Genomic DNA, 24,693 nt, shown 5'->3' with positions numbered 1-24,693 from the left:
GCTCCAGAAAGTTAAACAGATTTGTAAATTACTGTGCATAAGCGTAGAAGTGGAAAAAAACGGCTGACTCACCGACAAGTTCTCTTCAGGTTTTCTTCTTTATTAATATACTCACATATTCATATAAAACAAGGGAGGAGGATTTGTAAATTACTTCCATTAAAAAATCTTAATCCTTTCAGTACTTTTTAGCTGCTAAAGTTGAGTTGTTCTTTTCTGTCTAAGTGCTCTCTGATGACACGTGTCTCGGGAACTGTCCAAAGTAGAAGCAAATTCCCATAGCAAACCTATTCTACTCTGTGCAGTTCCTGAGACAAGCAGAGATGTCAGCAGAGAGCACTATGGCCAGACAGAAAAGAACAAGTCAACTTCAGCAGCTGATAATTATTGGAAGGATTAAGATTTTTTTAATAGAAGTAATTTACAAATGTTTTAAACTTTCCGGAGCCAATTGATCTATAAAAAAAAGTTTTTTCCTGGAATACCCCTTTAAGGCTCCCATATATATTAGATAGACCAGCCGAGTGATCCATCGCATACCAGGTCCCATAGACTTGGCAAAAAGCTATGTTGGTGGGTGAATTTTGATGGAACCTGCATTAGAGGCTTCTGACGAAGCCTTCAGCACAGACATGAACCCAACCCAAATGTCTACATTTTATGTATATAATGGTGTATATGTTGTGCTTTGGTTTTAGGTTTAAAAAAATCGATCAGATACGCATATGCTCTGTTGTCAGTCCAGTTTCACATGAGCATAATATGGGGCATTTCTGTCTCAGTAATATAGCAGCAAATCCCAGGCTGACCACTAGACTTACAGGTGAAACTCGAAAAATTAGAATATAGTGCAAAAGTTCATTTATTTCAGTAATGTAACTCGTCTGCGGAAGGTAGCATGAAGTGCCCCAAAATCTCCTGACAGACGGATGCGTTGAGCCTGGAGTTAATGAAGCACAGTGAACCAACACCAGCAGATTACATGGCTCTCCAAATCATAGTAATTGGGGGGGGGGCTTTGGGGTTTTCATGAGCTGTAAGGAGTAGTCATCACAATTATGACAAATCACAACTTGAACTATCTTGCTTTGTATGTAATGAGTCCCTCTCATATATTAGTTTAAACCTTTAAGTAGCATTACTGAAATAATATATATATATATATATATATATATATTGGGTAGAATTCTGGCTTGGCATATATCCCAGTAGAATGGTGAGGGGGAGTGAACTAAAACTTAACTTTTAATAAATATGCTGTTAAAAAACATAGATACGAGTGCAAGATATATTAGCAAGGGATACTGATGATTCTCCCTTGCTACAATAGACGCAGGAATAACTCACAGTTAAAATATTAACTATACTGTCTTTAAAAAGCCTGAAAATCACCCAGTCTGACCAGTCCCAGTCATATCACAGGCCCTGAAGCATATCAATTCTTCACAATGCACTTCCCTACGTGTTTCGGTCCACCTGAATAGGTGACCTCATCAGGGGCTGTTTACAAAATGCGTGCACAGAAACAAAGGACTGTATGCTTTCAAATCCAAACAATAATACAGTACTGGGATTGCAGATACAGTTGCAGCCCCAACATAAACGCTGACAGTATATGAAGTATTCCACTGTAAAATTTTATTTTTCTCAGCCCTGTGGAAAAAAGATTCAGGAAAACTTCTGACGGTCCGTTACAGATGTCCTGACAGCTACACCATGTGCATGCCCGCAGTGGTAGGGAGCCGTGCGCTGGCAGCTGGCAGTATCACACGGCTCCCCGCCACTGCGGGCGAGCACATGGTGTAGCTGTCAGGACATCTGTAACGGACCGTCAGATGTTTTCCTGAATCTTTTTTCCCCATTTATTAAAAGTTAAGTTTTAGTTCACCCAACCCCCCCCCCCCCCCCCCCCCCTTACCATTCTACTCTAATTTTCCTTGGGAGTCTGTATCCTCATAGTGAGTAGACACTCTATATAGCTACCTTATTTCTATTGGCATAAATCCCAATCAAGAGACTTTGTAACTGGAGCCAGAGCTGATCTTAGGGCATGCTACCTGAGAAGGTGGTGTGATGAGCTTCTTTGCATATTCCTTACCCAGAAAGCCCACGGAGTGTTAATGGCCTTTTTGAATCTCCGTTCTACACCGGAAGCGGTGCTCCTCCCTAAGGAGAATACTCACCCCTCATGTAAATATATAAAGTACAGACCAAAAGTTTGGACACACCTTCTCATTCAAAGAGTTTTCTTTATTTTCATGACTATGAAAATTGTAGATTCACACTGAAGGCATCAAAACTATAAATTAACACATGTGGAATTATAGACATAACAAAAAAGTGGGAAACAACTGAAAATATGTCATATTCTAGGTGGAAAGTGTCCCCCAAGTGCAGTCACAAAAACCATCAAGAGCTACAAAGAAACTGGCTGACATGCGGACTGCCCCAGCAAAGGAAGACCAAGAGTCACCTCTGCTGCGGTTCACCAGCCTCAGAAATTGGAGGTTAACAGCAGCTCAGATTAGAGACCAGGTCAATGCCACACAGAGTTTTAGCAGCAGATACATCTCTAGAACAACTGTGAAGAGGAGACTGTGTGAATCAGGCCTTCATGGTAGAATATCTGCTAGGAAACCACTGCTAAGGACAGGCAACAAGCAGAAGAGACTTGTTTGGGCTAAAGAACACAAGGAATGGACATTAGACCAGCGGAAATCTGTGCTTTGGTCTGATGAGTCCAAATTTGAGATCTTTGGTCCCAACCACCGCGTCTTTGTACGATGCAGAAAAGGGGACCGGATGGACTCTACATGCTTGGTTCCCACCATGAAGCATGGAGGAGGAGGTGTGATGTTGTGGGGGTGCTTTGCTGGTGACACTGTTGGGGATTTATTCAAAATGGAAGGCATACTGAACTAGCATGGCTACCACAGCATCTTGCAGCGGCATGCTATTCCATCCGGTTTGCGTTTAGTTGGACCATCATTTATTTTTCAACAGGACAATGACCCCAAACACACCTCCAGGCTGTGTAAGGGCTATTTGACCAAGAAGCAGAGTGATGGGGTACTGGGCCAGATGACCTGGCCTCCACAGTCACCAGACCTGAACCCAATGAAGGCAAAAGTGCCAACAAGTGCTAAGCATCTCTGGGAACTCCTTCAAGACTGTTGGAAGACCATTTCAGGTGAATACCTCTTGAAGCTCATCAAGAGAATGCCAAGAGTGTGCAAAGCAGTAATCACAGCAAAAGGTGGCTACTTTGAAGAACCTAGAATATGACATATTTTCAGTTGTTTCACACTTTTTTGTTATGTCTATAATTCCACTTGTGTTAATTCATAGTTTTGATGCCTTTAGTGGGAATCTACAAATTTCATAGTCATGAAAATAAAGAAAACTCTTTGAATGAGAAGGTGTGTCCAAACTTTTGGTCTGTACTGTATATATATATATATATATGTGTGTGTGTATATATATATATATATATATATATTTTTTTTTTTTTGTAAAGACAAGATATTGGGAGTCCTCCCTTTATCAAGTAGAAAGAAACGTATTAATATAATTTTTATCCATTTACATCATATACATCAGTTTGTAAAAGTGGAGTTAAAAAGTGGCTTATTGTTTGAATTTATGAAATTTGGCTTTTTAAAAATAAGGAACAGAAGGCAGCTTTCATTTGTCCATGCCACCTAACTGGCATTTAAAGGGGCTGTCCCAAGTTTACAAATTATCATCTATTCACAGGGTAGGGGAAATCTAGCTGCTGATTGGTGGGTGTCCAACCATTGGAACTCCCACCAATCATGAGAATAAAGGGCAATTGTTCCCCATGTGAATATTTCAGCAGCGTGCATGCTTGGCCACTGCTTCATTTATTGTTAATGGGCCTTCCGAACATTACAATGTTTAAAAGCCTTTAGAGAATAAATGAAGCATGTGCATGGAACAATTGACCTTCATTATCACAATTGGTGTGGGTCTTAACAGTGGGATCTCCACCGATTACCTTGTTACCTCCAATCTTATCGATAGGATGTAAATGTAGATATTTATCACTTGTCTTAGTCAAAAAGTGTGGATGAAACATCACTGCAATAGCCTGCAGGTCAATTGCTACTGTTGTGCCACCAGTATGCAGGGGCTGACTGACCGGCCAGTCCGATCGGACGTTGTCAGAGGGCCCGGCCGGGTAAAGGGCCCGCCGCTGCCGCCAATACTGAAGATCCAGGACACCTACTGTGGGGGGACCCCACTGCCTACACCTACTATGGGGGGACCCTGCTGCCTACACCTACTGTGGGGGGGGGGGCCTGCTGCCTACACCCACTGTGGGGGAACTCTGCTGCCTACACCTACTGAGGGGGAACTCTGCTGCCTACACCTACTATGGGGGAACTCGGCTGCCTACACCTAATGTGAGGGAACTCTGCTGCCTACACCTAATGTGGGGGACTATCTACTATGTTCCTGCCTAGCTAATATGGGGACAAGCAGCCAAACTAATAGGAGGGCTTCCTACTACCTGCATTGGGGTTTTTCATACAGGGGCAGCTATCTGGGGGATATACCCATAGGGGGCATAACTACCTACCTGGGGGACATTAACTACCTGGGGGAATGATCTACTAGGGGCCACTACCTCCTGGGGACATTACCTACATGTAACTTCCAAAAGCAACACCTTATTTTCTGTCCGCTAACACAAAATACTCTCCTCCAGAGACTAGACACTAGATCCGCCGCTGGGTGGAGGGGGGTGCTGGCTACATACTTGACTAACTACCTGGCTACCCAACCTACATACCTGGCTATCTAACTACCTACATACCTGGCTGCCTAACTACCTACATACATATCTTGCTACCTACCTACATACCGGGCTACCTAACTATGTACATACCTGGCCTTCATACATGGCTGCCTAAGTACCTAGCTAGTCACCTACCTACGTATCTGGCTTTCTGATCTACCTACCTAGTTACCTATTACCTGGCTACCTACCTGCCTGCCCTTTACTGTGCAGTACACCAAGGAGGGCATTATTACAGTTTGTGGGCCTGTAGAAGGGAAAATTGTGTAGAGGAGGGGAAGGCACTAAAAACATGCAGAATCTAACATGTTTGTCCTGCAGATGAGATCGACATGGTGGTCTTATCCAGATGGAGAAGAAAAGAAAAGAGGACGCTGCTGAACAGAAAAGATGTGAGTCCCTTTATGTAACTGTAATCACTTCTATGGTGTACAGATCCTGTGTACAGCTGGTATCTACCACTATATCGTCCTGTATATAATCACTAATATAGTATACAGACCTTGCATAGTATACTGGTCTGTGTATAGTGGTTTTATTTAGTACAGTATGGCGGTATTATCCAGTTGTTGTGTGGTGGTATATATTTACTATATATATTATTGGTCATGGAAAATTATTTTACCTACGTTAAAGTGTTTCTTATATATAAAATGTAGGGTTTTTTTTTTGTGTGTAGGGGTGGTGGATGGATTTGGGTGAGAGAGGGGCAGAAGTGTGACCAGTAACGGAGCTTCGCAGGGGGCCCTTGCTTTTTTTGGTCAGGGGACCCTGAGTGTTGTCAGTCCGCCCCTGCCAGTATGGATGCATTTTCTTCATGTACAGGTGTAAACAACCAGTCCAACCTTGGCTTAGGTTTTCAGATTTATTTTACATTTATCAACAAGAATTCATGATGGGTTAGGATTTATAAACCTGCCCCAATAACGATAATTAGAGTATTTCTCATACAGACTCCTTATGAAGGTGCTACTTACATATCATATGGAATTTATCTAATTCAGTAACCAGCTTCAGTATTCCCTATACAAAGTACCAGGCAGATCAGGACAGCACCGATTCATTGTCATGGCCTGAGAGGCTTTAGGGATGACCTAGTAGAGAATTATAAGGGTTCTCAAGAATCTCCCTATTTATGTTAGGATTTAGAAGGTAAATCATATTCTAAGGATGCTTAAGTGCCAGTCCTCTTGTCTCTTCTGCATGGCCCAGCCCTGAATGTTTTCTAGTTTGCTTAAATAAATTGAAAAGGAAAGCTGGAAACCCTATGGACTCTTCCATCTCCCCGTCACCAGAGCACTTTTTAGGTGTCATAACAAGAGGTAACTAAATAAAACAAGTATATGATAAAACCTGCTCATTTCACCCGATATTCCAGCAATAATGTTATAGTCCCACCTGCATCTACTTTTCAATAGCTTAAAAGGTACCAATACACATATGATACCTGTCAGACCATCATTTGTTTGATCAACAGTAATGTCCCCCTGAAAGACAGATGAAATCCAACATGCCCAATTCTCATCTCCCCAAATATAATCTCTTGGGAAAGAGTCAGGAGGCCTCCATACATGTCACATAGTCATCTGGATCTGGCATAACCGTTGTGATCAGATGACTTTTTATCTAATGTGTGAGGTTTTCGGGGGACATTCTAAAGAGGCACAATAGCAGCCTGTTCTCCTGCCAAGCAGAAAAGACTCTGCAGCTTTAGAGGCATTTGGCTCAGGGATTCCTCTACAAAACTCATTGGAGAGAACAGAAAAAAAAGATTAAGGGCCCTTTAAGACAGACTGATACATGCACGAAATGAGCACCAATTTTGTAGACGGCACTTATCTAAGAAGCCTTTTACATGGCTTTACTGTCATTCATTTGTGCAGCCCTTTACTTCCATCACTGGCCACACATCTTCTATTAAATGGGGAGATCTGTAGCCAACTAGTAATGATTTTTTAACCTGCCAAAACAATGCGATCAGCTGACGGCGAGTGTTTTCTCATTTGTCAGCTGATCCCTCGGCCTATTACATAGGGCAATATTGGTCTTTTCGGCCATTAGCATGGGTGCCCACCTTGGCATTTGCTGAGATGGTCACAGTAAAGCTATTTTAAATCTTAACTAGAATTTTGGCCTGAATTTAATTCTAAATAATATTTTTAATAGGACAACCCCTTTAAGGGTAACTTGTCACCTGTTTTTTTGCTGCCCAAACCGCAGCAGCATGAAACAAATACAGGTAGCAGGATCTCAATATGCTATCATTAACTCTGAAACATTCGGGCATTTCAGACAAATCATAGCTTCAAAAATCCACAAGACTTGCACAACTAGTCATAGGGGCGGGTCCTGGCAGCTGCTCTCTACCGTTCCAACACTGAATGCCGTTTTTCTCTCTATACACAGATAGGCAGGGATGCGTTACTCAGGGCCGGTGAGGCGGGAAGCAGCCTCAGGGAGCAAATCATAGTGGACTGAAACCGCATTCCCTGCACCTGTTTAATGTTGCCTGCAGTTTCGGCAGCATAAAACTGGTGATAGGTTCCCTTTAAGAAATATACCAGATATAGACCCTAATTGAAAATTCGTAGAGTAAGACAGAAATTTCTGTTAGGCAGAGGTCTCACCTCTTCTGACCTTTGTGCTTGGCCATTTCTGTATGGGAGATTATTAATGACACTAGTTTGAGGGCATTTCACATGTCACTAGTATTACGATAGAGTAAAATAGGCCAGCTTTGGACATGTTCATCAAAAACATAGGTTTAGATTGTAAGCCCCAATGGGGACAGGGACCAATTTAAGTGTACAGCGTTGCGGAAGATCTGTGCGCTATATAAATAAAGAGGTATTATTATATTCTGCCAATGGACACAGTCATTTAAAGGATCCAGTTTTCAACTACATTTTCTGCCAAAAACAAGGTTAAAGTTAAAGGGGTACTCCGGTGAAAATCTTTTTTTCTTTTAAATCAACTGGTGGCAGAAAGTTAAACATATTTGTAAATTACTTCTATTAAAAAATTTTAATCCTTCCTGTACTTATAAGCTGCTGAATACTACAGAGGAAATTCTTTTCTTTTTGGAATGCTCTCTGATGACATCACGAGCACAGTTCTCTCTGCTGACGTTATTATAATAATAATAATGCTTTATTTATTGTTGTCCTTAGTGGGATTTAAACCCAAGTCCCCAGCACTGCAAGGCAGCAGTGCTAACCACTGAGCCACCATGCTGCCCTTAGCATACATCTGCTATGCATGGTTGCGAAAATGGACAGAGAAGTCAGCAGAGAGCACTGTGCTCGTGATGTCATCAGTGTTCCAAAAAGAAAGGAATTTCCTCTGTAGCATGCAGCTAATAAATACTGGAAGGATTAAGATTTTTTAATAGAAGTAATTTACAAATATGTTTAACTTTCTGCCACCAGTTGATATAAAAGAAAAAAGGTTTTCACCGGAGTACCCCTTTAAAGCTTCGTGTCTTCATGGTTACAGACTACATAAAAAACCCTACATAGTCTGATCTTACTCCTGATCTCAGTCAGATCTCATGTCCTTTTGTCTGTTTCCCACTACTTGACAACAGACCAAATATATGCAAGTATATGGCCTCTCTCCCGCACACTTCTGTATTGTTTTTTGGCATAAAAAAAAAATACCATTGTTTTATTTTGACCTTGATGTGTTTTTATGCAGCTTTTATATGAAAAAAGTGCTTAAAATAACTCTAAAAAAAATAATGCCTTTTTTCTCATACATCTGTGACACTAGCCTTAAAGGGGTACTCCGGTGAAAAAAAATGTTTTTCTAAAATCAACTGGTGCCAGAAAGTTAAACAGATTTGTAAATTACTTATATTTAAAAAAAAATCTTAATCCTTCCAGTACTTACCAGCTGCTGTATGCTCCAGAGGAAGTTGTATTTATTTCTGGAGTTCTATTCTGTCTGTCAGGAACTCTCCAGAGCAGGATAGGTTTGCTATGGGGATTTGCTCCTGCTCTGGACAGTTCCTGACATGGACAGAGGTGTCAGCAGTGAGCACTGTGATCAGACTGAAAAGAAATTTAAAAAGAAAAGAAATTCCTGGGGAGCATACAGCAGCTGAGAAGTACTGGAAGGATAAAGATTTTTAAACAGAAGTAGTTTACAAATCTGTTTAACTTTCTGGCACCAGTTGATTTAAAAAAATTGTTTCCTACTGGAGTACCCCTTTAAGAGGCAGACAGAAGTAAGTAATGCCTGACTGCAAGATAAGACTACAAAGGGATTGTTTGTAGTCTGTATTGTAACCAAGGAGACATATAGGTCTGAATAGATATGTAGATGTATAACAGCATGATGTTCCTAGTAAAATCTATTTGCACAGTTGTCTCGTTTATTTATTTTTGTTTTTATTTAATCCACTGAAATATTAAAAATATGTATGTGCACGAAGACTAATGAATACTCCTATTTGTTCTTAATGAATAATATAGGAGTTAGAGATAGATAGATGGATGGATAGATCGATAGATAGAAAAAGAAATCTGCAGTTCACTAAAGGGCCAAAGTTAGATCCCCACAAAACATTCCCTGTAGCACTAAAAAAAGATTGGTGAAAAAAATAGAAAAACTTTTATTCCATGAAACGCAAGCAGGATGTTTCAGTCTTCTCCAGCTTGAGAAAAGTCCTAGAAAGGACTAAAACATTATGCCTGCTCATGTTTTGATGGATTAAAAGTTTTTCTATGCTTTTTACCAATCTTTTGGAGTGTTGCAATAAATATTTTGTGTGGATAGATAGATATGAGATAGATAGATAGATATGAGATAGATAGATATGAGATAGATAGATATGAGATAGATATGAGATAAATAGATAGATAGATAGATATGAGATAAATAGATAGATAGACAGATATGAGAAAGATAGATAGATAGATATGAGATAGATATGAGATAGATAGTTAGATATGAGATAGATAGATAGATAGATATGAGATAGATAGATAGATATGAGATAGATAGATAGATAGATAGATAGATATGAGATAGATAGATAGATAGATAGATATGAGATAGATAGATAGATAGATATGAGATAGATAGATAGATAGATATGAGATAGATAGATATGAGATAGATAGATAGATAGATAGATAGATAGATGGAAATGACCCTTAACCTCATTATTTAGCATTAATAGATTTTCTTAATAGGCCTCATTTACATTTCTGAATAAAAACATAAGGACAAAATACAGATGTGTAATGCAGATTGTTTTTTTATTTATTCTATTTGTTCTGTTTTTGGTTCCTTTTTGTATCGGTTTAATTCCATATTTTGCTTTTTGTTTTTTTATCCATGTTTGTTTTGTGTTTTGTTAAAAAATTGAAATACATGTCTATAAAAATCATAGAGCTGGAATTTTAATTTTCATTCATTGTCTTCGTGCATAAAAATGGAAATAATACAGATCCAAAGTCTGGAAGTTTGACCTTTAAGTCAATACATTGCAAATCTAGGTAAATTGCCGGTATGTTTGTGGAATCTAAATTGTATTTATATTGTATAATATGTAGCACTGTATTTTTTTGTTGTTAACATTATAATGTTTTACTGAATATATTGTTTTCATTTGCTAGTTTTATGCCATATAGCTATCATTCTGATGTGTACTGTATGTGATGTGATCTATTCCGATCATAAGGCCGTGATTATAATCTTTTACATTGTCTGCCACGTTACAAGGTTCCAGGGTTATAGGTGTTCGCGGCCCCTAAGCACTGACTGCCTGTGGTTGCCAAAAAACATTATATTGATTATGTCAATGGAAAACTGGAGGTCACTCTCCATTTGATATACAGCAAACACTGTTTCGTGCCATTCCAAACATTTATGACACGGGCAGATAAAGTGACTAGACTGATGTCACCAGAGATTCGATAACCAGCCTCGTCTCTATATCTGTACGTTGAAGTCATATCCCAACCATAAAGTCTCCACTGTGCCACCTGATCACCCTCTTCATACATTCCAGATAATGATGACACCTTCTACTGAAAATGTCACCAACCTATAAGGCATCAACCATACCAGGGTTATTACAAGAGACCAGCTGCTCCTAAAACCACAGATGCGGGCCTTCTTTCCCACCCCTAGGTCCCCTCCCTTACAAGGATCACCTTGCAGCTCTCCAACTAAAATGAAGGGGCTGGTTAGAGAATGAAAAACAATCCAGCACTCTTGCTGAGCCCACTCCTTCCAAAAAAAGCATCAGTGGAACATCTTGAGCCAGGCGAATGTCAGGGAGGGGAGCCGCATGTGTTGGGTGGGAGAGCTCTGGTGTGGGCACCTGTTCAGAAGCCAGCTGAGCACTCAGGGCAGTCAGTCTGAAGCTTCCTTGCTACTGTTATCTACGATTAACACCATTGTGCCACATTGTCTTCTACATTTCCTATGCATATTGTAACAATCGTAACAATAAGAATAAAGATATTCCACAAGATATTACCTTTCTTTGTTGTTTCTCCCATGCAGGGTCTAGGAGTAGGTCCCTATCCCAGTCTTCTTCCTGATGCATGTAGTCTTCTTCCGTTATAGTGTACGAGTTGGTATATTGTAGATGTGGGTCAATGGCAGTCATCTTTGCGGCTCACCCTTCCTTTATTTTCTTATTACTCTGCAAATTATTATCGGCTTTAGAATTACAGGCTCCTGCAGCCCCTGGCCAGCAGGTAATGGCTTAATAAATGTATTGCAGTGGTAGGTGGGAGATCTAACCAGGAATCCCCTCTTCAAAATGCTTGCTTCCTCCAGCCAGCCTGCTGTCCCTGGTCAAAAAAAATACACGTGACCTATTGCCCATAAGTACCATCAGCTGGGTACCATGTGGTCAGATAGGCAGCCATAAATGGTGAGTGGGTGGTCTAACAAAACCCCTCCTAGTCAGTCTGTCCTATGAGTTCAGACTTCATGAAAGTTGGGACAAAAGTTTTTTTTATAGGGTTATTACACAAATTTTGCATCCTGTGACTTTAGTAACATTACATTTTTAAAGGTCTATGTCACCTGCTTCACTTTGTAACCCCCCCAAGTTCTTGAGATCCCGCAAGGCTACTGTATGTGACATCTGTCATGATGTCACATATACAGAAATAGACTTCTCTCTCCTTGCTCTCTTCCCTGGCATACACTTAAACTGCTAGCGCTTTCAGTGCCCAAGAATAGTCTAGCAGTAAAACAAATACTCCCTCTAAATAGCAAGTATGTGACTGCATTGAAAAAGTGTTATCTCTGAAACTTTCCAAAGCAAATCTAAAAGAGTGTGTACAATATGCTACATGATTGGCCAGTATCAGATCTGGAAGCAAATCATTATAACAGGAACAATTTTTGGTTCAGTATTATAATAATAATAATAATAATAATAATAATAAACACAATAAACATATATATTTAGGGTATTTCCGGGCAACACTGTTGTCACGATGCCGGCTGGCAGGTAGTGGATCCTCTGTGCCAGAGAGGGATTGGCGTGGACCGTGCTAGTGGACCGGTTCTAAGCCACTACTGGTTTTCACCAGAGCCCGCCGCAAAGCGGGATGGTCTTGCTGCGGCGGTAGTGACCAGGTCGTATCCACTAGCAACGGCTCACCTCTCTGGCTGCTGAAGATAGGCGCGGTACAAGGGAGTAGGCAGAAGCAAGGTCGGACGTAGCGGAAGGTCGGGGCAGGCAGCAAGGATCGTAGTCAGGGGCAACGGCAGAAGGTCTGGAAACACAGGCAAGGAACACACAAGGAACGCTTTCACTGGCACTAAGGCAACAAGATCCGGCAAGGGAGTGCAGGGGAAGTGAGGTGATATAGGGAAGTGCACAGGTGAACACACTAATTGGAACCACTGCGCCAATCAGCGGCGCAGTGGCCCTTTAAATCGCAGAGACCCGGCGCGCGCGCGCCCTAGGGAGCGGGGCCGCGCGCGCCGGGACAGGACAGACGGGGAGCGAGTCAGGTACGGGAGCCGGGGTGCGCATCGCGAGCGGGCGCTACCCGCATCGCGAATCGCATCCCGGCTGACAGCGGAATCGCAGCGCCCCGGGTCAGAGGATGTGACCGGAGCGCTGCAGCGAGGAGAGAGAAGCGAGCGCTCCGGGGAGGAGCGGGGACCCGGAGCGCTCGGCGTAACAGTACCCCCCCCCTTGGGTCTCCCCCTCTTCTTAGAGCCTGAGAACCTGAGGAGCAGACTTTTGTCTAGGATGTTGTCCTCAGGTTCCCAGGATCTCTCTTCAGGACCACAACCCTCCCAGTCCACTAAGAAAAAAGTTTTCCCTCTGACCTTTTTGGAGGCTAGGATTTCTTTGACAGAGAAGATGTCCGAGGAGCCGGAAACAGGAGTGGGAGGAACAGATTTGGGAGAAAAACGGTTGAGGATGAGTGGTTTGAGAAGAGAGACGTGAAAGGCATTAGGGATACGAAGAGAAGGAGGAAGAAGAAGTTTATAAGAGACAGGATTGATTTGACACAAAATTTTGAAAGGACCAAGATAGCGTGGTCCCAACTTGTAGCTAGGGACACGGAAGCGGACATATTTAGCGGAGAGCCATACCTTGTCTCCAGGGGAAAAAACGGGAGGAGCTCTTCTTTTCTTATCCGCGAACCTCTTCATGCGTGAAGAGGCCTGTAAGAGAGAATTTTGGGTCTCTCTCCATATAATGGAAAGGTCACGAGAAATTTCATCCACAGCGGGCAGACCAGAGGGCAAGGGGGTAGGGAGGGGGGGAAGAGGGTGACGGCCGTACACCACGAAAAATGGGGATTTGGAGGAAGATTCCGAGACCCTGAAGTTATACGAGAATTCGGCCCATGGAAGGAGATCTGCCCAGTCATCCTGGCGGGAGGAAACAAAATGTCGCAAATAATCACCCAAGATCTGGTTAATTCTTTCTACTTGTCCATTGGACTGGGGATGATATGCAGAAGAAAAATTTAATTTAATCTTGAGTTGTTTACAGAGAGCCCTCCAGAATTTAGACACGAATTGGACACCTCTATCCGAGACAATCTGCGTAGGCAACCCGTGAAGACGAAAAATGTGTACAAAAAATTGTTTAGCCAACTGAGGCGCAGAAGGAAGACCAGGAAGAGGGATGAAATGTGCCATTTTGGAGAATCGATCAACGACCACCCAAATAACAGTGTTGCCACGGGAAGGGGGTAAATCAGTAATAAAATCCATACCAATCAGAGACCAAGGCTGTTCGGGGACAGGCAGAGGATGAAGAAAACCAGCGGGCTTCTGGCGAGGAGTCTTATCCCGGGCACAGATAGTGCAGGCTCGCACAAAGTCCACAACATCCGTCTCCAGAGTCGGCCACCAATAGAAGCGGGAGATGAGTTGCACAGATTTCTTGATGCCCGCATGACCTGCGAGATGGGAGGAGTGACCCCATTTGAGGATTCCGAGGCGTTGGCGTGGAGAAACAAAAGTCTTTCCTGGAGGAGTCTGCCTGATGGAGGCAGGAGAAGTGGAGATCAGGCAGTCAGGTGGAATGATGTGTTGCGGAGAGAGTTCAACTTCTGAGGCATCCGAGGAACGGGAGAGAGCATCGGCCCTAATGTTCTTATCGGCAGGACGAAAGTGAATCTCAAAATTAAATCGGGCAAAGAACAGAGACCACCGGGCCTGGCGAGGATTCAGCCGTTGGGCAGACTGGAGGTAGGAGAGGTTCTTGTGGTCGGTGTAGATAATAACAGGAAAACTTGATCCCTCCAGCAGATGCCTCCATTCCTCAAGTGCTAGTTTAATGGCTAGAAGCTCTCGATCCCCGATGGAGTAGTTCCTCTCCGCTGGAGAGAAGGTCCTAGAGAAAAAACCACAAGTGACAGCATGCCCGGAAGAATTTTTTTGTAGAAGAACAGCTCCAGCTCCCACTGAGGAGGCATCAACCTCCAATAGGAAGGGTTTGGAAGGGTCAGGTCTGGAGAGCACGGGAGCTGAAGAAAAGGCAGACTTGAGTCGTTTAAAGGCGTCTTCTGCTTGAGGAGGCCAGGACTTGGGATCAGCATTTTTTTTGGTTAAAGCCACGATAGGAGCCACAATGGTAGAAAAATGTGGAATAAATTGCCTGTAATAATTGGCGAACCCCAAAAAGCGTTGGATAGCACGGAGTCCGGAGGGGCGTGGCCAATCTAAGACGGCAGAGAGTTTGTCTGGATCCATCTGTAGTCCCTGGCCAGAGACCAAATATCCTAGAAAAGGAAGAGATTGGCATTCAAACAGACATTTCTCAATTTTGGCATAGAGTTGATTGTCACGAAGTCTCTGAAGAACCATACGGACATGCTGGCGGTGTTCTTCTAGATTGGCAGAAAAAATTAGGATATCGTCCAGATATACAACAACACAGGAGTATAACAAATCACGAAAAATTTCATTGACAAAGTCTTGGAAGACGGCAGGGGCGTTGCACAGGCCAAAGGGCATGACCAGATACTCAAAGTGTCCATCTCTGGTGTTAAATGCCGTTTTCCACTCATCCCCCTCTCTGATGCGGATGAGGTTATAGGCGCCTCTTAAGTCCAATTTAGTAAAGATGTGGGCACCTTGGAGGCGATCAAAGAGTTCAGAGATGAGGGGTAAGGGGTAGCGGTTCTTAACCGTGATTTTATTAAGACCGCGGTAGTCAATGCAAGGACGTAGGGAGCCATCTTTTTTGGACACAAAGAAAAATCCGGCTCCGGCCGGAGAGGAGGATTTACGGATAAAGCCCTTTTTTAGATTCTCCTGGACGTATTCAGACATGGCAAGAGTCTCTGGGGCAGAGAGAGGATAAATTCTGCCCCGGGGTGGAGTAGTGCCCGGGAGGAGGTCGATAGGACAATCATAAGGCCTGTGAGGAGGTAGAGTCTCAGCTTGTTTTTTGCAGAAAACATCCGCGAAATCCATATAGGCCTTAGGGAGACCGGTTACTGGAGGAACCACAGAGTTACGGCAAGGGTTACTGGGAACCGGTTTTAGACAGTTCTTGGAACAAGAGGACCCCCAACTCTTGATCTCCCCCGTGGACCAATCCAGGGTTGGGGAATGAAGTTGAAGCCAGGGAAGTCCAAGGAGAATTTCCGAGGTGCAATTGGGGAGGACCAAAAGTTCAATCCTCTCGTGATGAGATCCGATGCTCATAAGAAGGGGCTCCGTGCGGAAACGTATGGTACAGTCCAATCTTTCATTATTTACACAATTGATGTAGAGGGGTCTGGCGAGACTGGTCACTGGGATGTTGAACCTGTTGACGAGAGAGGCCAAAATAAAATTTCCTGCAGATCCAGAGTCCAAGAAGGCCACAGCAGGGAAGGAGAAGGCAGAGGCAGACATCCGCACAGGCACTGTAAGACGTGGAGAAGCAGAGTAGACATCAAGGACTGTCTCACCTTTGTGCGGAGTCAGCGTACGTCTTTCCAGGCGGGGAGGACGGATAGGACAATCCCTCAGGAAGTGTTCGGTACTAGCACAGTACAGGCAGAGGTTCTCCATACGGCGTTGTGTCCTCTCTTGAGGTGTCAGGCGAGACCGGTCGACCTGCATAGCCTCCACGGCGGAAGGCACAGGAACAGATTGCAGGGGACCAGAGGAGAGAGGAGCCGAGGAGAAGAAACGCCTCGTGCGAACAGAGTCCATATCTTGGCGGAGTTCCTGACGCCTTTCGGAAAAACGCATGTCAATGCGAGTGGCTAGGTGAATAAGTTCATGTAGATTAGCAGGAATTTCTCGTGCGGCCAGAACATCTTTAATGTTGCTGGATAGGCCTTTTTTGAAGGTCGCGCAGAGGGCCTCATTATTCCAGGACAATTCTGAAGCAAGAGTACGGAATTGTACGGCATACTCGCCAACGGAAGAATTACCCTGGACCAGGTTCAACAGGGCAGTCTCAGCAGAAGAGGCTCGGGCAGGTTCCTCAAAGACACTTCGGATTTCCGAGAAGAAGGAGTGTACAGAGGCAGTGACGGGGTCATTGCGGTCCCAGAGCGGTGTGGCCCATGACAGGGCTTTTCCGGACAGAAGGCTGACTACGAAAGCCACCTTAGACCTTTCAGTGGGAAACAGGTCCGACATCATCTCCAGATGCAGGGAACATTGGGAAAGAAAGCCACGGCAAAACTTAGAGTCCCCATCAAATTTATCCGGCAAGGATAGGCGTAGACCAGGAGCGGCCACTCGCTGCGGAGGAGGTGCAGGAGCTGGCGGAGGAGATGACTGCTGTAGCTGTGGTAGTAACTGTTGTAGCATAACGGTCAGTTGAGACAGCTGTTGGCCTTGTTGCGCTATCTGTTGTGACTGCTGGGCGACCACCGTGGTGAGGTCAGCGACAACTGGCGGAGGAACTTCAGCGGGATCCATGGCCGGATCTACTGTCACGATGCCGGCTGGCAGGTAGTGGATCCTCTGTGCCAGAGAGGGATTGGCGTGGACCGTGCTAGTGGACCGGTTCTAAGCCACTACTGGTTTTCACCAGAGCCCGCCGCAAAGCGGGATGGTCTTGCTGCGGCGGTAGTGACCAGGTCGTATCCACTAGCAACGGCTCACCTCTCTGGCTGCTGAAGATAGGCGCGGTACAAGGGAGTAGGCAGAAGCAAGGTCGGACGTAGCGGAAGGTCGGGGCAGGCAGCAAGGATCGTAGTCAGGGGCAACGGCAGAAGGTCTGGAAACACAGGCAAGGAACACACAAGGAACGCTTTCACTGGCACTAAGGCAACAAGATCCGGCAAGGGAGTGCAGGGGAAGTGAGGTGATATAGGGAAGTGCACAGGTGAACACACTAATTGGAACCACTGCGCCAATCAGCGGCGCAGTGGCCCTTTAAATCGCAGAGACCCGGCGCGCGCGCGCCCTAGGGAGCGGGGCCGCGCGCGCCGGGACAGGACAGACGGGGAGCGAGTCAGGTACGGGAGCCGGGGTGCGCATCGCGAGCGGGCGCTACCCGCATCGCGAATCGCATCCCGGCTGACAGCGGAATCGCAGCGCCCCGGGTCAGAGGATGTGACCGGAGCGCTGCAGCGAGGAGAGAGAAGCGAGCGCTCCGGGGAGGAGCGGGGACCCGGAGCGCTCGGCGTAACAACTGTGCTGCATGTGTGCAGAAAAGATGCACAAGTGATTGCATGTATTTATGCAGGACTGAGTCACCTCTGAGTCACCTATTTCAGAAAGGGTGGTCCATCAATATTAGTAGGGGGGTGGGTGTCTGACTCCAACAGCATGCTTGTACCTGCATCACCATACTTTAAAGGGGTACTCCGGTGAAAAACATTACATTTTTTAATCAACTGGTGCCAGAATGTTAAACAGATTTGTAAATGACTTCTATTTAAAAATCTTAATCCTTCCAGTACTTATCAACCTCTGTATGCTCCACAGTAAGTGCTTTTCTTCTTAACCCCTTAAGGACCGGGGGTTTTTCAGTTTTTGCATTTTCGTTTTTTGCTCCATGCCTTTAAAAAATCATAACTCTTTCAATTTTGCACCTAAAAATCCATATGATGGCTTATTTTTTGCGCCACCAATTCTACTTTGTAATGACGTCAGTCATTGTGCCCAAAAATCTACGTTGAAACGGGAAAAAAAATCATTGTGAGACAAAATTGAAAAAAAAACGCCGTTTTGTCACTTTTGGGGGCTTCCGTTTCTACGTAGTACATTTTTCGGTAAAAATGACACCTGATATTTATTCTGTAGGTCCATACGGTTAAAATGATACCCTACTTATATAGGTTTGATTTTGTCGTACTTCTGGAAAAAAATCATAACTTCATGCAGGAAAATTAATACGTTTAAAATTGTCATTTCTGACCCCTATAACTTTTTTATTTTTCCGTGTATGGGGCGGTATGAGTTCTCATTTTTTGCGCCGTGATCTGAAGTTTTTAACGGTACCATTTTTGCATTGATAGGACTTATTGATTTTATTCATTTTTTCATGATATAAAAAGTGACCAAAAATGCACTATTTTGGACTTTGGAATTTTTTGGCGCGCACGCAATTGACCGTGCGGTTTAATTAATGATATATTTTTATAATTCGGACATTTCCGCACGTGGCGATACCATTTATGTTTATTTTTATTTACACTGTGTTTTTTTTTTTGATGGGAAAAGGGGGGTGATTCAAACTTTTAATAGGGAAGGGGTTAAATGATATTTATTCACTTTTTTTCCACTTTTTTTTTTGCAGTGTTACAGCTCCCATAGGGACCTATAACACTGCACACACTGATCTTTCACATTGATCACTGGTTTCTCATAAGAAACCAGTGATCGATGATTCTGCCGCTTGACTGTTCATGCCTAGATTTCAGGCACTGAGCAGTCATTCTGCGATCGGACAGCGAGGAGGCAGGTAGGGACCCTCCTGCTGTCCTGTAAGCTGTTCGGGATGCCCCGATTTCGCCGCGGCTATCCCGAACAGCCCACTGAGCTAACCGGCATGGTCTCAGTTTCACTTTAGATGCGGCGTTCAACTTTGAACGCCGCGTCTAAAGGGTTAATAGTGCGCGGCTATTAGTGATCAATGCAGCGCGCTATTAGCCACGGGTCCCGGCCGTTGTTAGAGGCCGGGCCCGACCCGCTATGACGCGGGGCCACACCGTGGCCCCGCGTTATAGATCGGGAGCGGACACATGATGTTCCAGTATGTCATGTGTCCTTAAGGGGTTAAAGGGATACTCCTGTGGAAAACTTTTTTTTTTTAATCAACTGGTGCCAGAAAGTTAAACAGATTTGTAAATTACTTCTATTAAAAAATCTTAATCCTTCCAGTACTTTTTAGGGGCTGTATACTACAGAGGAATTGCTTTTCTTTTTGGATTTCTCTTATGTCACAACCACAGTGCTCTCTGCTGACCTCTGCTGTTCATTTTAGGAACTGTCCAGAGCAGTATATGTTTGCTATGGGGATTTTCTCCTGCTCTAGACAGTTCCTTAAATGGACAGCAGAGGTCAGCAGACAGCCCTGTTGTCGTGACATAAGAGAAATCCAAAAAGAAAAGCATTTCCTCTGTAGTATACAGCCCCTAAAAAGTACTGGCAGGATTAAGATTTTTTAATAGAAGTAATTTACAAATCTGTTTAACTTTCTGGCACCAGTTGATCTAAAAAAAAAAAATGTTTTCCATGGAAGTACCCCTTTAAATTAATTTTTCTGTCTGACCACAGTGCTCTCTGCTGACACCTCTGTCCATGTCAGGAACTGTCCAGAGCAGGAGAAGTTTGCTATGCGGATTTGCTCCTGCTCTTGACAGTTTCTGAGACAGACAGAGGTGTCAGCAGAAAGCACTGTGGTGAGACAGAAAATACATTTAAAAAGAAAAAAAACTTCATGTGGAGCATACAGCTTATAAGTACAGCTGCTAAGTACTGGAAGGGTTAAGATTTTTAAATAGAAGTAATTTACAAATCCATTTAACGTTCTGGCACCAGTTGATTTAAAACCCCTTTAAGGAGTGGTAGGACAAGGTATTGTAGCAGTTCCTCATTCACTTAAATGGGTAAAAGCTGCCATCCCTTCAGCTGGGGTCCGGGGATTTACCCCAGACGGTCTGATATCCTGATAATAAGCCATCAATTTTATAAGGCTGGATATCCCCTTTGACGCGATAGCCACAGCACACCTTTTCATTCCCGCCACATTCATGACACCATTCTGGGAGGTCTTGCATATTTTTCTACATTCTGAGTAGGTACAGTATGTATGATGGAAAACGTATAGAAAATGTAACTCCAGGAACCAAAGACAAATAATTAAACATATTTATTTATTGATACCAAGGAAAGATGGAAAAATCTCCAAAAGGCATCAAATTACAGATTAGACATTCTTATAATATGTCAACAAAAGTTAGATTTTATCTCCATCATTTACACTTTCAAAATAACAGAAAACAAAAAAATGGCATCTGCAAAAGTTTGGGCACCCTGCAGAATTTATAGCATGCACTACCCCCTTTGCAAAGCTGAGACCTGCCAGTGTCATGGATTGTTCTCAATCATCATCTGGGAAGACCAGGTGATGTCAATCTCAAAGGGTTTAAATGCCCAGACTCATCTGACCTTACCCCAACAATCAGCACCATGGGTTCTTCTAAGCAGTTGTCTAGAAATCTAAAACTGAAAATAGTTGACACTCACAAAGCTGGAGAAGGCTATAAGAAGATAGCAAAATGTTTTCAGATGTCAATATCCTCTGTTCAGAATGTAATTAAGAAATGGCAGTCATAAGGAACAGTGGAAGTTAAAGCAAGATCTGGAAGACCAAGAAAAATATCAGACAGAACAGCTCGCAGGATTGTGAGAAAAACAATTCAAAACCCACGTTTGACTGCACAATCCCTCCACAAAGATCTGGCAGACACTGGAGGTTTGGTACACTATTCCACTATAAAGAGATACTTGTACAAATATGGTCTTTATGGAAGAGTCATCAGAAGAAAACCTCTTCTACGTCCTCACAACAAAAATCAGCGTTTGAACTTGGCAAATGAACATATAGACAAGCCTGATGCATTTTGGAAACAAGTTCTGTGAACCGATGAGGTTAAAATTGAACTTTTTGGCCGGAATGAGCAAAGGTACATTTGGAGAAGAAGGGGAACAGAATTTAATGAAAGGAACCTCTGTCAAACTGTTAAGTAGGGGTGGATCAATCATACTTTGGGGTTGTATTGCAGCCAGTGGCCCTGGGAACATCTCACGAGTAGAAGGAAAAATGGATTCAATAAAATTTCAGCAAATTTTGGATGCTAACTTGATGCCATCTGTGAAAAAGCTGAAGTTAAAGAGAGGATGGCTTCTACAAATGGATAATGATCCTAAACACACCTCGAAATCCACTGGGGATTACATCAAGAGGTGTAAAGTGAAGGTTTTTCCCATGGCCTTCACAATCTCCTGACCTCAACATAATTGAAAATCTATGAATAGACTTTAAAAGAGCAGTGCGTGACAGACAGCCCAGAAATCTCAAAGAACTGGAAGACTTTTGTAAGGAAGAATGGGCAAAGATACCTCAAACAAGAATTGAAAGACGCTTGGCTGGCTACAAAAAGCGTTTACAATCTGTGATACTTGCCAAAGAGGGCAGTACAAGATATTAACTATGCAGGTTGCCCAAACTTTTGCAGACGCCATTTTTTTTTGTTTTCTGTTATTTTGAAAGTGTAAATGATGGAAATAATATATACCGTATTTATCGGGGTATACCACGCACCGGCCTATAACACGCACCCTCATTTTACCAAGGATATTTGGGTAAAAAAAGTTTTTTACCCAAATATCCATGGTAAAATGAGGGTGCGTGTGTGCGCGTGTATACCCCGATACACCCCCAGGAAAGGCAGGGGGAGAGAGGCCGTCGCTGCCCGCTTCTCTCCCCCTGCCTTTCCTGGGGTCTAGAGCACTGCTGTCGGCCCTTCTCACCCCCTAGCTATCGGCGCCGCTGCCCGTTCTGTCCCCCTGACTATTGGTGCCGGCGCTGATAGCCAGGGGGAGAGAAGCGGCGCCGACAGCCAGGGGGAGAGAAGGGGCAGTGGCACCCATTGCCGGCGCCGCTGCCCCGTTGCCTCCCCCCATCCCCGGTGGCATAATTACCTGAGTCGGGTCCGCGCTGCTGCAGGCCTCCGGCGTGCGTCCCCTGCGTCGTTGCTATGCACGGCGCGGCGCACTGACGTCATGCGCCGCGCCGTTCAGCGCATAGCAACGACGCCGGGGACGCACGCCGGAGGCCTGGAGCAGCGCGGACCCGACTCAGGTAATAATGCCACCGGGGATGGGGGGAGGCAACGGGGCAGCGGCGCCGGCAATGGGTGCCGCTGCCCCTTCTCTCCCCCTGGCTGTCGGCGCCGCTTCTCTCCCCCTGGCTATCGGCGCCGGCAATGGGGCGCCGGTACCGATAGTCAGGGGGACAGAACGGGCAGCGGTGCCGATAGCCAGGGGGTGAGAAGGGCCGACAGCAGCGCTCTAGACCCCAGGAAAGGCAGGGGGAGAGAAGCGGGCAGCGACAGCCTCTCTCCCCCTGCCTTTCCTGTCGGTGCATCGGCGTATAACACGCACATAGACTTTAGGCTAAAAGTTTTAGCCTAAAAAGTGCGTGTTATACGCCGAGAAATACGGTAACTTTTGTTGACATATTATTAGAATGTCTAATCTGTAATTTGATGCCTTTTGGAGATTTTTCCATCTTTCCTTGGCTTCTTTATGCACATTAATACAAATTTTTACCTGGGGTGCAAAAACTTTTGATCCCCACTGTATATAAAGGAATCAACAGGGCAAATGCCTCATATCTTATTTAAACATAATTTTTTTAACATACTTGTTTAAAGAAGTGACCCAGGCAGAAGCTTCATAAATAGAGTATTCAGTCATATATGTAAATATATTTCCACATATTTATGATATTTAAATTCTAAACATACAGTAATAAATAATCTAATAACAATACAATAATACTCTAGTCCAGTGTATATTTTAGCAGTTAGTGTTTAGCTTACAGAGGACGTGTAATCAGTCCACAAAAATTTGTAGTCTCAGGTGCCAACAATGTTTTAATTTTTTTTGCTATGCACCACATTCCAGAGATATAAGTATTCTAGGGTTTTGCTGACTTTCTTTACTTTTTCACTGAATAGTCAGATGGGCGGGAACTTCATGGCAAAATGGATTGTGTGGTATGGCGGGTTGTGTGGTGAAGGGCATATGTTGTTACCCTAGGGGCGTGATGCCAGGGCGTGGTTTAGCCTTAACCAACCAAAGGTATACTGCTGGATCCTGGGCTAGGCACAGGGACAATGAAGACACCGACGCCAAGTTACGGACAACGGTAGCTTTACTGAGGGTAGACAGTTGTTACAGTCTATACATTACAGCCAGGGCCCAAGGAGGTGACCAGTGACACAGAGACCTCACAGGTTTGCTGGAACTTGTAGTAGACAGGAGAATTTAGTGCAGGCCACGCTGAGTAGACAGAAGACTTGACTTGACTGACAGGACAATGACTTCAGCTTACTTGCACTTGACTTGAGGCTGCAGGACTTGACTTGTGGCTGCAGAACTTGACTTGAGGACTCCACTGCTCTGGACACACACTATAGACACGACTTGGCTAAACCTCAGCACACAAAGAGAGCAGAGCTCAAAGAGGGCGAGGCTAGCTCCACCCAGGGCTTATATGGGGGAGACTAGCAGGGAGCCCATAGGTCACCTTTGGGGTCAGCTGGTCACTAGTACCTCCTGGGTAACAATCACATGGTACATTTATTAAAGGTACAATACACAATATAATACATAACCTACTTACATGGGGGGGAACAACTGCAGGGGGCCCTGGGGACACTGAGGGACGATGCCTGACAGGGCAGGGAAGGTACGTGGAAACACCATCCCGTACTGGGCCACCACAGATTGTAAGTGTTAGGCAAGGGGTGTGTGTTAAAGAGAGTCATGATCTGACCCCCTGAATCAGTCAATGATCGCTGTGTGTACAAGTTCAACAGGAGGCAATATTACTTCCTGCTTCGATTTTTGGTGATCATGTGATCGCAGGTTGTTGGGTATCTGCAGAAGCTGCTGGTTCTGGACTAGACCTTAGATAAGGGGAAATCAGGGGGAAAATAATAATATTAATGATTAATAATAAATGCAGTCTGGAAGGCCCCCTTCTATGACCTTGGGATTGGGGACACAATATGTAAAAAATAGAATTATATATACCTTATATGGTGGTGTGATGAGAAACGTTGCATACTTCTTACCCAGAAAGCCCGCAGAGTGCTAATGGCCTTTTTGAATCTCCGTTTTACACCGGAAGCAGTGCTTCTCCCTGAGGAAAATACTTGTCCCTTTTAGCT

The 24,693-nt window shown here is 44.1% G+C and overlaps 1 protein-coding gene across 1 annotated transcript in view; it reads right to left on the bottom strand.

The window, feature by feature from the left end:
- Nucleotides 1-11,474, bottom strand: part of ACTN3 (actinin alpha 3) — a 92,270-nt gene extending 80,796 nt beyond the window's left edge. Inside the window, exon 1 of the mRNA XM_056527374.1 lies at nucleotides 11,316-11,474. Coding sequence (XP_056383349.1) covers nucleotides 11,316-11,447 — 132 coding nt within the window. The 5' untranslated portion in view covers nucleotides 11,448-11,474. The remainder of the gene's footprint in view (nucleotides 1-11,315) is intronic.
- Nucleotides 11,475-24,693: the final 13,219 nt, after the last annotated feature.

The sequence above is a fragment of the Hyla sarda genome, chromosome 6 (genome assembly GCF_029499605.1).
Source record: "Hyla sarda isolate aHylSar1 chromosome 6, aHylSar1.hap1, whole genome shotgun sequence".
Lineage (NCBI taxonomy): Eukaryota > Metazoa > Chordata > Amphibia > Anura > Hylidae > Hyla > Hyla sarda.
Note: the sequence above shows the minus strand (reverse complement) of the source record. Positions and strands in the feature narration are given on the sequence as shown.